Genomic DNA, 16,212 nt, shown 5'->3' with positions numbered 1-16,212 from the left:
TAACCCCCAGGTGAGCTATCCCAGTCCCACCAGTAACACCAGTAACCCCCAGGTGAGCTATCCCAGTCCCACCAGTAACACCAGTAACACCAGTAACAGCCGGGCCAGAGCCTCCCAGTCCCACCAGTAACACCAGTAACCCCCAGGTGAGCTATCCCAGTCCCACCAGTAACACCAGTAACACCAGTAACACCAGTAACAGCCGGGCCAGAGCCTCCCAGTCCCACCAGTAACACCAGTAACCCCCAGGTGAGCTATCCCAGTCCCACCAGTAACACCAGTAACACCAGTAACAGCCGGGCCAGAGCATCCCAGTGCCACCAGTAACACCAGTAACCCCCAGGTGAGCTATCCCAGTCCCACCAGTAACACCAGTAACACCAGTAACACCAGTAACACCAGTAACAGCCGGGCCAGAGCCTCCCAGTCCCACCAGTAACACCAGTAACCCCCAGGTGAGCTATCCCAGTCCCACCAGTAACACCAGTAACAAACCAGTAACAGCCGGGCCAGAGCCTCCCAGTCCCACCAGTCCCACCAGTAACCCCCAGGTGAGCTATCCCAGTCCCACCAGTAACACCAGTAACACCAGTAACAGCCGGGCCAGAGCCTCCCAGTCCCACCAGTAACACCAGTAACCCCCAGGTGAGCTATCCCAGTCCCACCAGTAACACCAGTAACACCAGTAACACCAGTAACAGCCGGGCCAGAGCCTCCCAGTCCCACCAGTAACACCAGTAACCCCCAGGTGAGCTATCCCAGTCCCACCAGTAACACCAGTAACACCAGTAACACCAGTAACAGCCGGGCCAGAGCCTCCCAGTCCCACCAGTAACACCAGTAACCCCCAGGTGAGCTATCCCAGTCCCACCAGTAACACCAGTAACACCAGTAACAGCCGGGCCAGAGCATCCCAGTGCCACCAGTAACACCAGTAACCCCCAGGTGAGCTATCCCAGTCCCACCAGTAACACCAGTAACACCAGTAACACCAGTAACAGCCGGGCCAGAGCCTCCCAGTCCCACCAGTAACACCAGTAACCCCCAGGTGAGCTATCCCAGTCCCACCAGTAACACCAGTAACAAACCAGTAACAGCCGGGCCAGAGCCTCCCAGTCCCACCAGTCCCACCAGTAACCCCCAGGTGAGCTATCCCAGTCCCACCAGTAACACCAGTAACACCAGTAACAGCCGGGCCAGAGCCTCCCAGTCCCACCAGTAACACCAGTAACCCCCAGGTGAGCTATCCCAGTCCCACCAGTAACACCAGTAACACCAGTAACACCAGTAACAGCCGGGCCAGAGCCTCCCAGTCCCACCAGTAACACCAGTAACCCCCAGGTGAGCTATCCCAGTCCCACCAGTAACACCAGTAACACCAGTAACACCAGTAACAGCCGGGCCAGAGCCTCCCAGTCCCACCAGTAACACCAGTAACCCCCAGGTGAGCTATCCCAGTCCCACCAGTAACACCAGTAACAGCCGGGCCAGAGCCTCCCAGTCCCACCAGTCCCACCAGTAACCCCCAGGTGAGCTAGCCCAGTCCCACCAGTAACACCAGTAACACCAGTAACAGCCGGGCCAGAGCCTCCCAGTCCCACCAGTCCCACCAGTAACCCCCAGGTGAGCTATCCCAGTCCCACCAGTAACACCAGTAACACCAGTAACAGCCGGGCCAGAGCCTCCCAGTCCCACCAGTAACACCAGTAACCCCCAGGTGAGCTATCCCAGTCCCACCAGTAACACCAGTAACACCAGTAACAGCCGGGCCAGAGCCTCCCAGTCCCACCAGTAACACCAGTAACCCCCAGGTGAGCTATCCCAGTCCCACCAGTAACACCAGTAACACCAGTAACAGCCGGGCCAGAGCCTCCCAGTGCCACCAGTAACCCCAGTAACCCCAGTAACCGCTCCCAGTCACACCAGTAACCCCAGTAACCCCTCCCAGTAACCCCAGTAACCCCTCCCAGTCCCACCAGTAACCCCAGTAACCCCTCCCAGTAACCCCAGTAACCCCTCCCAGTCCCACCAGTAACCCCAGTAACCCCTCCCAGTAACCCCAGTAACCCCTCCCAGTCCCACCAGTAACCCCAGCAACCCCTCCCAGTAACCCCAGTAACCCCTCCCAGTCCCACCAGTAACCCCAGTAACCCCTCCCAGTAACCCCAGTAACACCAGCAACCCCTCCCAGTCCCACCAGTAACCCCAGCAACCCCTCCCAGTAACCCCAGTAACCCCTCCCAGTCCCACCAGTAACCCCAGTAACCCCTCCCAGTAACCCCAGTAACACCAGCAACCCCTCCCAGTCCCACCAGTAACCCCAGTAACCCCTCCCAGTAACCCCAGTAACCCCTCCCAGTCCCACGAGGGGCCCAGCCCTGACCCCTCCCCCCTCCCCTCCCCCCACAGGTGCCGAAAATTCCCGGAAATCCGAAGGAATTTTGGGGAAAATCGATGGAATTTTGGGAAAATCGATGGAATTTTGGGGAAATTTGTGGAATTTTGGGGAAAATTGATGGAATTTTTGGGGAAATTGATGGAATTTTGGGAAATCCGAAGGAATTTTGGGGAAATTCGATGGAATTTTGGGGAAAATCGATGGAATTTTGGGGGAAATTCGATGGAATTTTGGGAAATTTGATGGAATTTTGGGGAAAATTGATGGAATTTTGGGGAAATTCGATGGAATTTTGGGGGAAATCGATGGAATTTTGAGAAAATCAATGGAATTTTGGGGAAATTTGAGGGAATTTTGGGAAAAATCGATGGAATTTTGGGGAAAATCGATGGAATTTTGGGGGAAAAATTGATGGAATTTTAGGCAAATTTGGTGGAATTTTGGGAAATTTGGTGGAATTTTGGGAAAAATCGATGGAATTTTGGGGAAATTCGATGGAATTTTGGGGAAATTTGGTGGAATTTTGGGAAATCTGAAGGAATTTTGGGGAAATTCGATGGAATTTTGGGGAAATTGATGGAATTTTGGGGAAATTTGAGGGAATTTTGGGAAAAATCGATGGAATTTTGGGGGAAAAATTGATGGAATTTTAGGCAAATTTGGTGGAATTTTGGGAAATTTGGTGGAATTTTGGGAAAAATCGATGGAATTTTGGGAAAATCGATGGAATTTTGAGAAAATCGATGGAATTTTGGGGAAATTCGATGGAATTTCGGGAAAATTCGGGCTTTTCCGCCGCCCCTCCCCCACCCCGCGCCCCTCCCCCACCCCACGGGGGGATCAATAAAGAGAAAGCGACTCCGGGTTTGGGGCGAATTCCTGGGATTTTGGGGAAATTCTGGGATTTTGGGGAAATTCTGGGATTTTGGGGGGAATTCCCGGGATTTTGGGGGGAATTCCCGGGATTTTGGGGTGAATTTGGGGGTTTTGGGGTGAATTCCAGGGATTTTGGGGGTCCAGGACGTTTTTGGGGTGAATTCCTGGGATTTTGGGGAAATTTCTGGGATTTTGGGGGGAAATTTGGGGGATTTCGGGGGAAATTCCTGGGATTTTGGGGGGAATTCCTGGGATTTTGGGGTGAATTTGGGGGATTTGGGGGAAATTCCTGAGATTTGGGGGGTTCCAGGACGTTTTTGGGGTGAATTCCTGGGATTTTGGGGCTGAACTCGGGGGATTTTGGGGGGAAATTTGGGGGATTTTGGGATGAATTTGGGGGTTTTGGGGTGAATTCCTGGGATTTTGGGGGTCCAGGACGTTTTTGGGTTGAATTCCTGGGATTTTGGGGCTGAATTCCTGGGATTTTGGGGGGATTTTGGGGGGATTTTGGGAAATTCCTGAGATTTGGGGGGGTTCCAGGGCATTTTTGGGGTGAATTCTCAGGATTTTGGGGTGAATTCCTGGGATTTTGGGGCAAATTCCAGGGATTTCGGGGATCCAGGATGTTTTTGGGTGAATTCCCGGGATTTTGGGGTGAATTCCTGGGATTTTGGGGCAAATTCCAGGGATTTTGGGGGTTCCAGGACGTTTTTGGGGTAAATTCCTGGGATTTTGGGGTGAATTCCTGGGATTTGGGGACCCAGGAGGGATTTTGGGGCAAATTCCCAGGATTTTGGGCTGAATTCCTGGGATTTTGGGCTGAATTCCCGGGATTTTGGGGTGAATTCCTGGGATTTTGGGACGAATTTAGGGGATTTGGGGGCTTTAGGACGTTTTTGGGGTGAATTCCAGGGATTTTGGGGGGGAATTCCCGGGATTTGGGGTGAATTCCTGGGATTTTGGGGCTGAATTCGGGGGATTTTGGGGGGAATTCCCGGGTTTTTGGGGTGAATTCCAGGGATTTTGGGGGTCCAGGACATTTTTGGGGTGAATTCCAGGGATTTTGGGGGGAATTCCTGCGATTTGGGGACCCAGGAGGGATTTTGGGGCAAATTCCCAGGATTTTGGGCTGAATTCCTGGGATTTTTGGGGCGAATTCCGGGGATTTTGGGGCTCTAGGACATTTTTGGGTGGAATTCCCGGGATTTTGGGGTGATTTCCTGGGATTTTGGGACGAATTTAGGGGATTTTGGGGCTTTAGGATGTTTTTGGGGTGAATTCCAGGGATTTTGGGGGGTCCAGGATGTTTTTGGGTGAATTCCCGGGATTTGGGCTGAATTCCTGGGATTTTGGGGGGAATTCAGGGGATTTTGGGGGAATTTGGGGGTTTTGGGGAAATTCCAGGGATTTTGGGGGTTCCAGGACGTTTTTGGGGTGAATTCCTGGGATTTTGGGGCTGAATTCGGGGGATTTTAGGGGGAAATTTGGGGGATTTTGGGGTGAATTCCTGGGATTTGGGGTGAATTCAGGGGATTTTGGGGGGATTTTGGGGGAAATTCCTGGGATTTTGGGGGGAATTTGGGGGATTTTGGGGAAATTCCAGGGATTTTGGGGGTTCCAGGACGTTTTTGGGGTGAATTCCTGGGATTTTGGGGCTGAATTCGGGGGATTTTAGGGGGAAATTTGGGGGATTTTGGGGTGAATTCCTGGGATTTGGGGTGAATTCAGGGGATTTTGGGGGGATTTTGGGGGAAATTCCTGGGATTTTGGGGGGAATTTGGGGGATTTTGGGGAAATTCCAGGGATTTTGGGGGTTCCAGGACGTTTTTGGGGTGAATTCCTGGGATTTTGGGGCTGAATTCGGGGGATTTTGGGGGGAATTCCCGGGTTTTTGGGGTGAATTCCAGGGATTTTGGGGCTCCAGGACATTTTTGGGGTGAATTCCAGGGATTTTGGGGCTGAATTCTGGGGATTTTGGGGCTCTAGGGCATTTTTGGGCGGAATTCCCGGGATTTTGGGGTGAATTCCTGGGATTTTGGGACGAATTTAGGGGATTTTGGGGCTCTAGGACATTTTTGGGCTGAATTCCCAGGATTTTGGGCTGAATTCCCGGGATTTTTGGGGCGAATTCCAAATCCCGAGGGGTTTTTTTTGAGGATTTTTTTTTTTTCCCCAAAAATTTTTAATTTTGATTCTTTTTTATTTCAAAAATAAACTTTGAGCCGCGCCCCTCCCCCACCCCGCGGGGGGGGGGCCTCGGGCAAGGGACCCCCCCCCCCAAAAACCCCCCCAGGGACCCCCAAAAACCCCCCGGGACCCCCAAAAACCCCCCAGGGACCCCTTTTTTTGGGGGGGGGAGGGGCATCAACCGAGTCCCTTTTGGGGAGGGGGGGAGGACCCCAAATTTTTTGGGGGGGGGGGTCGCAGCCGATCCCAAAATTGGGGAGGGGTCCTTCCTCAAATTGGGGGGGGTCCCACCCCTCCTGGACCCCCCCAAAATGGTCTGGGGGGGGGGTCTCAAATGACCCCAAATTTTGGGGGGAGGGGGTCTCGGATGGGCCCCAAATTTTGGGGGGAGGGGGTCTCGGATGGGCCCCAAATTTTGGGGAGGGGGTCTCGGATGGGCCCCAAATTTTGGGGAGGGGTCTCAGATGAGCCTCTCTTCAAATTGGGGGGGGCCTGACCCCTCCTGGACCCCCCCACCAGGACCCCCAAAAATGGTCTGGGGGGGGTCTCAAATGACCCCAAATTTTGGGGGGAGGGGGCCTCGGATGGGCCCCAAATTTTGGGGAGGGGTCTCAGGCGAGCCTCTCTTCAAATTGGGGGGGGTCTGACCCCTCCAGGACCCCCCAAATCCGCCCCAAACCCCCCCCAAAATCCCCCCTAAACCAACTCCCACAATCCAACGGGACTCCAAAACCACCCCGATTTTTGGGGGGGGGTCTCAGATGGGCCCCAAATTTTGGGGGAGGGGTCTCAGATGAGCCCCAAATTTTGGGGAGGGGTCTCAGGCGAGCCTCTCTTCAAATTGGGGGGGGTCCGACCCCTCCAGGACCCCCCAAATCCGCCCCAAAACCCCCCCCAAAACCAACTCCCACAATCCAACGGGACTCCAAAACCACCCCGATTTTTGGGGAGGGGGTCTCAGATGGGCCCCAAATTTTGGGGGAGGGGGTCTCAGATGGGCCCCAAATTTTGGGGAGGGGTCCCAGACGAGCCTCTCCTCAAATTGGGGGGGGTCCGACCCCTCCAGGACCCCCCAAATCCGCCTCAAACCCTCCCAAACCAACTCCCAGAGTCCAGAGCGAGTCCAAAACCACCCCGATTTTTGGGGGGGGGGGTCTCGGGACGACGCCGAATTTGGGGAGGGGTCCCAGACGAGCCTCTCCTCAAATTGGGGGGGGTCCAGGGGGGGTCTGACCCCTCCAGGACCCCCCAAATCCGCCCCAAACCCCCCCAAAATCCCCCCCAAACCAACTCCCACAATCCAACGGGACTCCAAAACCACCCCGATTTTTGGGGGGGGGGGGTCTCAGATGGGCCCCAAATTTTGGGGAGGGGGTCTCAGATGGGCCCCAAACTTTGGGGAGGGGTCTCAGATGAGCCTCTCTTCAAATTAGGGGGGTCCAGGGGGTGTCTGACCCCTCCAGGACCCCCCAAATCCGCCCCAAACCCCCCCCAAAATTCCCCCCAAACCAACTCCCACAATCCAACGGAACTCCAAAACCACCCCGATTTTTGGGGAGGGGGTCTCAGATGGGCCCCAAATTTTGGGGAGGGGTCCCAGACGAGCCTCTCCTCAAATTGGGGGGGGTCCGACCCCTCCAGGACCCCCCAAATCCGCCCCAAACCCCCCCAAAATCCCCCCCAAACCAACTCCCACAATCCAACGGGACTCCAAAACCACCCCGATTTTTGGGGGGGGGGGGGTCTCAGATGGGCCCCAAATTTTGGGGAGGGGTCTCAGGCGAGCCTCTCTTCAAATTGGGGGGGGTCCGACCCCTCCAGGACCCCCCAAATCCGCCCCAAAACCCCCCCCAAAACCAACTCCCACAATCCAACGGGACTCCAAAACCACCCCGATTTTTGGGGAGGGGGTCTCAGATGGGCCCCAAATTTTGGGGAGGGGTCCCAGACGAGCCTCTCCTCAAATTGGGGGGGTCCGGGGGGGTCTGACCCCTCCAGGACCCCCCAAATCCGCCCCAAAACCAACTCCCACAATCCAACGGGACTCCAAAACCACCCCGATTTTTGGGGAGGGGGGTCTCGGATGGGCCCCAAATTTTGGGGAGGGGTCTCAGATGAGCCTCTCCTCGGGGGGCAGGCGCAGTGGGGGGGGTCCGGGCGGGGGTCCCCGCGCGCCCCCCCCCAGCTCCTCGCGGCTGGGTCTGTAGGAGCCCTCGGTGCGGCGCTTCTCGCGCAGCCTCAGCGCCGCCGCCAGCAGCAGCCCCAGCAGCCCCAGCGCCCCCAGACCCCCGAAAAGCACCGACAGAGCCACGACCCCCGCGGGCTGCGGGGAGAAAATTTAGGGGATCCCAAAAAATTCTGAAACTCCAAAAAAAATCCCGAAAAAAATCGCCCAAAAATCCCGAAATTCCCATGGTTTTCTCCACCAGAAATCCCCCGAAACAGCCCCAAAAACCACCCAGAAATCCCCAAAAACCCATCAAAGAACCCCAAAAACCACCCAAAAAAACCCAAAAACCCATCAAAGAACCCCAAAACCACCCAAAAAACCCCCAAAACCACCCAAGGACCACCAAAAACCCCTCAACCCCAGAAACCTCTCAGGGACCCCCCAAATCACCCAAAGACCCAAAAAAACCCCTCAAGGAACCCCAAAAAACCACCCAGAAACCCCCAAAAACCACTCAAAGAACCCCAAAAATCACCCAGGGACCCCAAAAACCACCAAGGGAACCCCAAAAATCGCCCAGGGACCCCCAAAAACCCCTCAAGGACCCCCAAAATCCCTCCAGGGACCCCCCCCAGCAGCCCCAGCAGGCCCAGCACCCCCAGACCCCCGAAAAGCCCCGACAGAGCCACGACCCCCGCGGGCTGCGGGGAGAAAATTTAGGGGGGGACCCCGAAATTTAGGGGATCCCAAAAAATCCCCAGGAAGACCGAAAAAATCCCCCCAAAAATCCCGAAATTCCCACGGTTTTCTCTGCCAAAAATCCCCCGAAACCGCCCAGAAATCCCCAAAAACCACCCAGAAATCCCCAAAAACCCCTCAAAGAACCCCAAAACCACCCAAAAAACCCCAAAAACCCATCAAGGAACCCCCAAAACCACCCAAAAAACCCCAAAAACCCATCAAGGAACCCCCAAAACCACCCAAAAAAACCCAAAAACCCATCAAAGAACCCCAAAAACCACCCAGAAATCCCCAAAAACCCATCAAAGAACCCCAAAACCACCCAAAAAAACCCCAAAAACCACCCAAGGACCACCAAAAACCCCTCAACCCCAGAAACCTCTCAGGGACCCCCCAAATCACCCAAAGACCCAAAAAAACCCTCAAGGAACCCCAAAAACCACCCAGAAACCCCCAAAAACCACTCAAGGAACCCCAAAAATCGCCCAGAAACCCCAAAAACCACCCAGAAACCCCAAAAACCCCTCAAGGACCCCCAAAATCCCTCCAGGGACCCCCCCCCAGCAGCCCCAGCAGCCCCAGCGCCCCCAGACCCCCGAAAAGCCCCGACAGAGCCACGACCCCCGCGGGCTGCGGGGAGAAAATTTAGGGGGGGACCCCGAAATTTAGGGGGTCCCAAAAAAAATCCCGAAAAAAATCGCCCAAAAATCCCGAAATTCCCACGGTTTTCTCCGCCAAAAATCCCCCGAAACCGCCCAGAAATCCCCAAAAACCACCCAGAAATCCCCAAAAACCCCTCAAAGAACCCCAAAAACCACCCAAAAACCCCCAAAAACCCATCAAGGAACCCCCAAAACCACCCAAAAAACCCCAAAAACCCATCAAAGAACCCCAAAACCACCCAAAAAACCCCCAAAACCCATCAAGGAACCCCAAAACCACCCAAAAAAACCCAAAAACCCACCAAGGAACCCCCAAAACCACCCAAAAAACCCCAAAAACCCATCAAGGAACCCCAAAAACCACCCAGAAAACCCCAAAAACCCCTCAAGGACCCCCAAAATCCCTCCAGGGACCCCCCCCAGCAGCCCCAGCAGGCCCAGCGCCCCCAGACCCCCGAAAAGCACCGACAGAGCCACGACCCCCGCGGGCTGCGGGGAGAAAATTTAGGGGGGGACCCCGAAATTAAACCCAAAAATCCTGGAATCCTGAAATCCCGAAAAAATCCCCCAAAAATCCCCCAAAAATCCTGAAATTCCTACGGTTTTCTCCGCCAGAAATCCCCCGAAACAGCCCCAAAAACCGCCCAGAAATCCCCAAAAACCCATCAAGGAACCCCAAAAACCACCCAAAAAACCCCAAAAACCCATCAAAGAACCCCAAAACCACCCAAAAATCCCCAAAAACCCATCAAAGAACCCCAAAAACCACCCAAAAAACCCCCAAAACCCATCAAGGAACCCCAAAACCACCCAAAAAACCCCAAAAACCCATCAAGGAACCCCAAAAAACCCCAAAAATCACCCAAAAAACCCCTCAACCCCAGAAACCTCTCAGGGACCCCCCAAATCACCCAAAGACCCCAAAAAACCCCTCAAGGAACCCCAAAAAACCACCCAGAAACCCCCAAAAACCACTCAAGGAACCCCAAAAATCACCCAGAAACCCCCAAAAACCCCTGAAGGACCCCCAAAAACCACCCAAAAAACCCCGAAAATCCCAGGGGAAACACAGGGACCCCCAAAATCCCCCCAGAAACCCCAAAAAGCCCCCAAGGACCCCCAAAAACCCCTCAAAGAAGCCCAAAAACTCCTCAAAGAAGCCCAAAAATCACCCAGGGACCCCCAAAATCCCCCCCAAATCCCCCCCAGGGACCCCCAAGGGACCCCCAAAATCCCGCCCAAAGATCCCCTAAATCCTCCCAGGGACCCCCAAAATCCCCCCCAAAACCCCCAGGAACCCCCAAAATCCCCCCAAATCCTCCCAGGGACCCCCCAAATCCTCCCAGGGACCCCCAAAATCCCCCCAAATCCCCCCCAGGGACCCCCAAATCCCCCCCCAAATCCCCCCAAATCCTCCCAGGAAACCCCAAAATGCCCCCCAAATTCCCCCAAATCCTCCCAGGGACCCCCAAATTCTCCCAAATCCCCCCCAAATCCCCCCCAAATCCCCCCCCAAATCCTCCCAGGGACCCCCAAATCCCCCCCAAATCCCCCCCAAATCCTCACTGGGACCCCTAAATTCCCCCAAATCTTCCCAGGGACCCCCAAATTCCCCCCCAAATCCCCCCAAATCCTCCCAGGGACCCCCAAAATCCCTCCCCCAAGACCCCCAGGGACCCCCAAGTCCCCCCCCAAATCCCCCCCAAATCCTCCCAGGGACCCCCAAATTCCCCCAAATCCTCCCAGGGATCCCCAAATCCCCCCCCAAATCCCCCCAAATCCTCCCAGGAAACCCCAAAATGCCCCCCAAATTCCCCCAAATCCTCCCAGGGACCCCCAAATTCTCCCAAATCCCCCCCAAATCCCCCCCAAATCCCCCCCCAAATCCTCCCAGGGACCCCCAAATTCCCCCCCAAATCCCCCCCAAATCCTCCCAGGGACCCCCAAATCCCCCCCAAATCCCCCCCAAATCCTCACTGGGACCCCTAAATTCCCCCAAATCTTCCCAGGGACCCCCAAATTCCCCCCCAAATCCCCCCAAATCCTCCCAGGGACCCCCAAAATCCCCCCCCCAAGACCCCCAGGGACCCCCAAGTCCCCCCCCAAATCCCCCCCAAATCCTCCCAGGGACCCCCAAATTCCCCCAAATCCTCCCAGGGATCCCCAAATCCCCCCCCAAATCCCCCTAAATCCTCCCAGGGACCCCCAAAATCCCCCCCCAAAGACCCCCAGGGACCCTCAAGTCCCCCCCAAATCCCCCCCAAACCCTCCCAGGGACCCCCGAAATCCCCCCCAAATCCTCCCAGAGACCCCCGAAATCCCCCCCAAATCCTCCCAGGGACCCCCAAATCCTCCCAGGGACCCCCAAATCCCCCCAAATCCTCCCAGAGACCCCCGAAATCCCCCCCAAATCCTCCCAGGGACCCCCAAATCCTCCCAGGGACCCCCAAATCCCCCCAAATCCTCCCAGAGACCCCCGAAATCCCCCCCAAATCCTCCCAGGGACCCCCAAATCCTCCCAGGGACCCCCAAATCCCCCCAAATCCTCCCAGGGACCCCCAAAATCCCCCCCAAATCCTCCCAGGGACCCCCAAATTCCCCCCAGGGACCCCCAAATCCCCCCCAAAGACCCCCAGGGACCCCCAAATTCTCCCAAATCCCCCCCAAACCCTCCCAGGGACCCCCAAATCCTCCCAGGGACCCCCAAATCCCCCCCAAATCTCCCCCCCCCCACTGACCGAGAGCCCCCCCCCGCCGCCATGGGGGGTGGTGCCGTTACTGGTGCCGTTACTGGTCACACTGGGAGACGCTGGGGAGGGGGCACGGGGGGGGTCACGGGGTGTTCGGGACCCCCCAAAAACCGCCGGGATCACCCCCAAACCCCCCCAGGACCCCCCCAAATCCCTTTGGGACCCCCCAAATCCCCACAGGATCCCCCAAACCCCACTCAGGACCCTCTGAGACCCCCCCAAATCCCCCTCAGGACCCCCCCAAATCCCCCTCAGGACCCCCCCAAACCCCCCTTGGGACCCTCCCAGGACCCCCCAAATCCCCCAGGGCCCCCCAAATCCCCCTCAGGACCCCCCCAGGACCCCCCAAATCCCCCCAGGACCCCCCCAAATCCCTTTGGGACCCTCTGAGACCCCCCCAAACCCCCCAGGACCCCCCCAAATCCCCCCCGGACCCTCCCAGGACCCCCCAAATCCCCCTCAGGACCCCCCAAGCCCCCCTTGGGACCCTCCCAGGACCCCCCAAATCCCCCCAGGACCCCCCAAATCCCCCAGGACCCCCCCAAATCTCCTCCAGACCCCCCCAAACCCCCCTTGGGACCCTCCCAGGTCCCCCCAAATCCCCCCAGGACCCCCCAAACCCCCCTTGGGACCCTCCCAGGACCCCCCAAATCCCCCCAGGCCCCCCCAAATCCCCTCAGGACCCCCCCAAATCCCCCCAGGGCCCCCCAAATCCCCCTCAGGACCCCCCCAAACCCCCCTTGGGACCCTCCCAGGACCCCCCAAATCCCCCCAGGACCCCCCAAACCCCCCTTGGGACCCTCCCAGGACCCCCCAAATCCCCCCAGGCCCCCCCAAATCCCTCTCAGGACCCCCCCAAATCCCCCCAGGCCCCCCCAAATCCCTCTCAGGACCCCCCCAAATCCCCCCAGGGCCCCCCAAATCCCCTCAGGACCCCCCCAAATCCCCCCAGGGCCCCCCAAATCCCCCTCAGGACCCCCCCAAATCTCCTCCAGACCCCCCCCAAACCCCCCTTGGGACCCTCCCAGGCCCCCCCAAATCCCCCAGGACCCCCCCAAATCCCCCCAAACCCCCCAGGACCCCCCCAAATCCCTCTCAGGACCCCCCCAAATCCCCTCAGGACCCCCCCAAATCCCCCTCAGGACCCCCCCAAATCCCCCCAGGACCCCCCCAAATCCCTTTGGTACCGCTCTGGGCCAGGGCGAGGCAGGGCAGGGCCAGGGCCAGGACCAGCCGGGGGGCTCCGGCCATGGGGGGGGGTCCTGGGGGGGCCCCGGGGGTCCTGCGGCGGCGGGGACACGGTCAGGGACCCCCAAATGCACCTGGGGGACCCCAAAGTCCACCTGGGGGACCCCAAAATGCACCTGGGGGGGCTCAAAATGCACCTGGGGGACCCCAAAATGCACCTGGGGGGGCTCAAAATGCACCTGGGGGGGCTCAAAATGCACCTGGGGGGGCTCAAAATGAACCTGGGGGGCCCCAAAATGTACCTGGGGGGGGTTAAAATCCACCTGGGGGACCCCAAAATGAACCTGGGGGACCCCAAAATGAACCTGGGGGGGTTAAAATTCATCTGGGGGACCCCAAAATGCACTTGGGGGGGCTAAAAATGCACCTGGGGAACCCCAAAATGCACCTGGGGGGGCTCAAAATGAACCTGGGGGACCCCAAAATGCACCTGGGGGGGTTAAAATTCATCTGGGGGACCCCAAAATGCACCTGCGGGGCTCAAAATGAACCTGGGGACCCCAAAATGCACCTGGGGGACCCCAAAATGCACCTGGGACACCCCCGAAACCCCCCCAAAACTCCCCCGGGACCCCCCAACCCCCCCCAAACACACCTGGGGACCCCCAAATCCCCCCTGGCCACACCCAGGATCCTCCCAGATCCACCTGGGACCCCCCCAAATCCCCCCCGGGACCCCCCAAACTCACCTGAGACCCCCCCAAATCCCCCCAAACCCCCCCGGGACCCCCCAAATGCCCCAAAACCCCCCCCAATCCCCCAAAAATCCCCCAAATCCCCCCGGGACCCCCCCAAACTCCCCCCAAATTCCCCCCAATCCCCCAAAATCCCCCCCAAGACCCCTCCAAATCCCCCAAACTCCCCCCGAGTCCCCCCAAATCCCCCCAAATCCCCCAAATTCCACCGCGGGACCCCCCAAACTCACCTGAGACCCCCTCAAACCCCCCCAAATCCCCCCTGGGACCCTCCAAAATCCCCCCAAATCCCCCAAACTCCCCCCGGGATCCCTCCAAATCCCCCAAAATCCCCCCTGAGACCCCCCAAAATCCCTCTAAATCCCCCAAAATCCCCCCCAGGACCCCCCAATTCCCCTCAAATCCCCCCAAACCCCCCCCAAATCCCCCCAAAATCCCCCAAATCCCCCCGGGACCCTCCCAAACTCCCCCCAAAATCCCCCCAATCCCCCAAAATCCCCCCCGGGACCCCCACAAATCCCCCAAACTCCCCCCAAGTCCCCCAAATTCCCCCCAAATCCCCCAAATTCGCCCCAAGACCCCCCAAACTCACCTGAGACCCCCTCAAACCCCCCCAAACTCCCCCCCGGCACCCCCCGAAATTCCCCAAACTCCCCCCAAGTCCCCCAAATCCCCCAAATTCCACCCCGGGACCCCCCAAACTCACCTGAGACCCCCTCAAACCCCCTCAAATCCCCCCAAATCCCCCCCCAAATCTCCCCCAAAATCCCCTAAATCCGCCCAGGACCCCCCCAAATCCCCCAAAATCCCCCCTGGGACCCCTCAAAATCCCCCCAAATCCCCCAAACTCCCCCCAAATCCCCCAAACTCCCCCCAAGTCCCCCAAACTCCCCCCGGGACACCTCCAAATCCCCCAAAATTCCCCCTGGGACCCCCCAAAATCCCCCCAAATCCCCCAAACTCCCCCCAAGTCCCCCAAATTCCCTCCAAATCCCCCAAACTCCCCCTCGGGACCCCCCAAATCCCCCCAAATCCCCCCTGGGACCCCTCAAAATCCCCCCAAAATCCCCCCAAATCCCCCCCGGGACCCCCCCGGCCACACCCGGGACCCACCCAACCCCCCCCGCGGAGCCCAAAATTCCCCCCCGGGACCCCTCCCCAGTTCCCCAGAGACCCCCCCCGGGACCCTCGGGACCCCCCTCGAGACCCCCAGGACCCCTCCCCTTCCCCTCCCCCCCCTCACCTGTCCCGTTCCGTTCCCGTCGTTCCGGGGCCGCTCCCGTGGCCCCGCCCCCCCGGTCACGTGACCCCGGCGGGGCCACGCCCACCCCGTACCTGGCGCCAGGCCACGCCCACACCTGGAAAGGGGGCGGGGCTTCGGCGACCCCCAAGCCACGCCCCTTTTTGTGGAAGCCACGCCCCCTAAGGGTAGAGGTGACGTCATCGTTAAGCACCGCCCCTCCCTCACCCCCCCCGCGCGCATGCGCGAGGAGGAAAGAGCGGCTCCCAACCCCCCCAAAATCGGGGAAAATCGCCCCAAAAATGACCCCGAAATCCGAGGCCACCCCCCAAAATCGGGTTCTGAAAGGGGGGGCCCCAAAATGAGAGCCCAAAAATAGGGAAATCGCCCCAAAAATGGGAAAATCGCCCCCAAAATGGGAAAATCGCCCCAAAAAAGGGAGGCCAAAAGTGGGGAAATCGCCCCAAAAAGGGAGGCCAAAAATGGGAAAATCGCCCCAAAAATGACCCCGAAATCCGAGGCCACCCCCTAAAATCGGGTTCTGAAAGGGGGCCCCAAAATGAGAGCCCAAAAATGGGGAAATTGCCCCAAAATGGGATCCCATAAAAGGGAAAATCCCCCCAAAATGGGAAAATCCCCCCCAAAATGGGAAAATCCCCCCCAAAATGGGAAAATCCCCGCAAAAAGGGAGCCCAAAAATGGGAAAATCACCCCCAGAATGGGACCCCAAAAAATGGGACAATCCCTCCAAAAAAGGGAGCCCAAAAATGGGAAAATCGCCCCAAAAATGACCCCGAAATCTGAGGCCACCCCCTAAAATCGGGTACTAAAAGGGGACCCCAAAATGGGAGCCCAAAAATGGGGAAATTGCCCCAAAAAGGGAGCCCATAAAAGGGAAAATCCCCCCCAAAAATGGGAAAATCACCCCCAGAATGGGACCCCAAAAAATGGGACAATCCCTCCAAAAAAGGGAGCCCAAAAATGGGAAAATCGCCCCAAAAAGGGACCCCGAAATCCGAGGCCACCCCCCAAAATCGGGTTCTGAAAGGGGGCCCCAAAATGAGAGCCCAAAAGTGGGGAAATCGCCCCAAAAATGGGAAAATCGCCCCCAAAATGGGAAAATCGCCCCAAAAAAGGGAGGCCAAAAGTGGGGAAATCGCCCCAAAAATGGGAAAATCGCCCCAAAAAGGGAGGCCAAAAATGGGAAAATCGCCCCAAAAATGACCCCGAAATCTGAGGCCACCC

General features: G+C 57.8%; 1 protein-coding gene and 2 long non-coding RNA genes across 5 annotated transcripts; 1 reads left to right on the top strand and 2 right to left on the bottom strand.

Annotated features, from left to right (window-relative positions):
• The first annotated feature begins 1,734 nt into the window (after window positions 1–1,734).
• On the top strand, window positions 1,735–2,704 carry LOC138101553 (uncharacterized). Its single transcript, XR_011147188.1, has 2 exons — window positions 1,735–1,811; window positions 2,410–2,704. It is a non-coding gene; the product is annotated as an uncharacterized lncRNA (long non-coding RNA).
• Window positions 2,705–5,631: 2,927 nt separating this feature from the next.
• On the bottom strand, window positions 5,632–7,983 carry CRB3 (crumbs cell polarity complex component 3). Its single transcript, XM_068999331.1, has 2 exons — window positions 7,972–7,983; window positions 5,632–7,784 (listed from the first exon to the last, which is right to left on the bottom strand). The coding sequence occupies exons 1-2, from the start codon at window positions 7,981–7,983 to the stop codon at window positions 7,572–7,574; spliced, it is 225 nt and encodes a 74-aa protein (XP_068855432.1). The 3' UTR covers window positions 5,632–7,571.
• Window positions 7,984–9,447: 1,464 nt separating this feature from the next.
• LOC138101556 (uncharacterized) lies at window positions 9,448–15,049 on the bottom strand. Of its 3 annotated transcripts, none has more exons than XR_011147192.1 (4): window positions 14,971–15,049; window positions 12,972–13,066; window positions 11,773–11,843; window positions 9,448–9,523 (listed from the first exon to the last, which is right to left on the bottom strand). It is a non-coding gene; the product is annotated as an uncharacterized lncRNA (long non-coding RNA). The 3 variants fall into 3 exon arrangements; XR_011147193.1 differs by having other exon boundaries at window positions 12,972–13,127; window positions 14,971–15,018; XR_011147194.1 differs by having other exon boundaries at window positions 12,972–13,106; window positions 14,971–15,018.
• Between the last annotated feature and the right edge of the window lie 1,163 nt (window positions 15,050–16,212).

Source organism: Aphelocoma coerulescens, unplaced genomic scaffold (genome assembly GCF_041296385.1).
Source record: "Aphelocoma coerulescens isolate FSJ_1873_10779 unplaced genomic scaffold, UR_Acoe_1.0 HiC_scaffold_336, whole genome shotgun sequence".
In the NCBI taxonomy this organism is placed as follows: Eukaryota; Metazoa; Chordata; class Aves; order Passeriformes; family Corvidae; genus Aphelocoma; species Aphelocoma coerulescens.
Note: the sequence above shows the minus strand (reverse complement) of the source record. Positions and strands in the feature narration are given on the sequence as shown.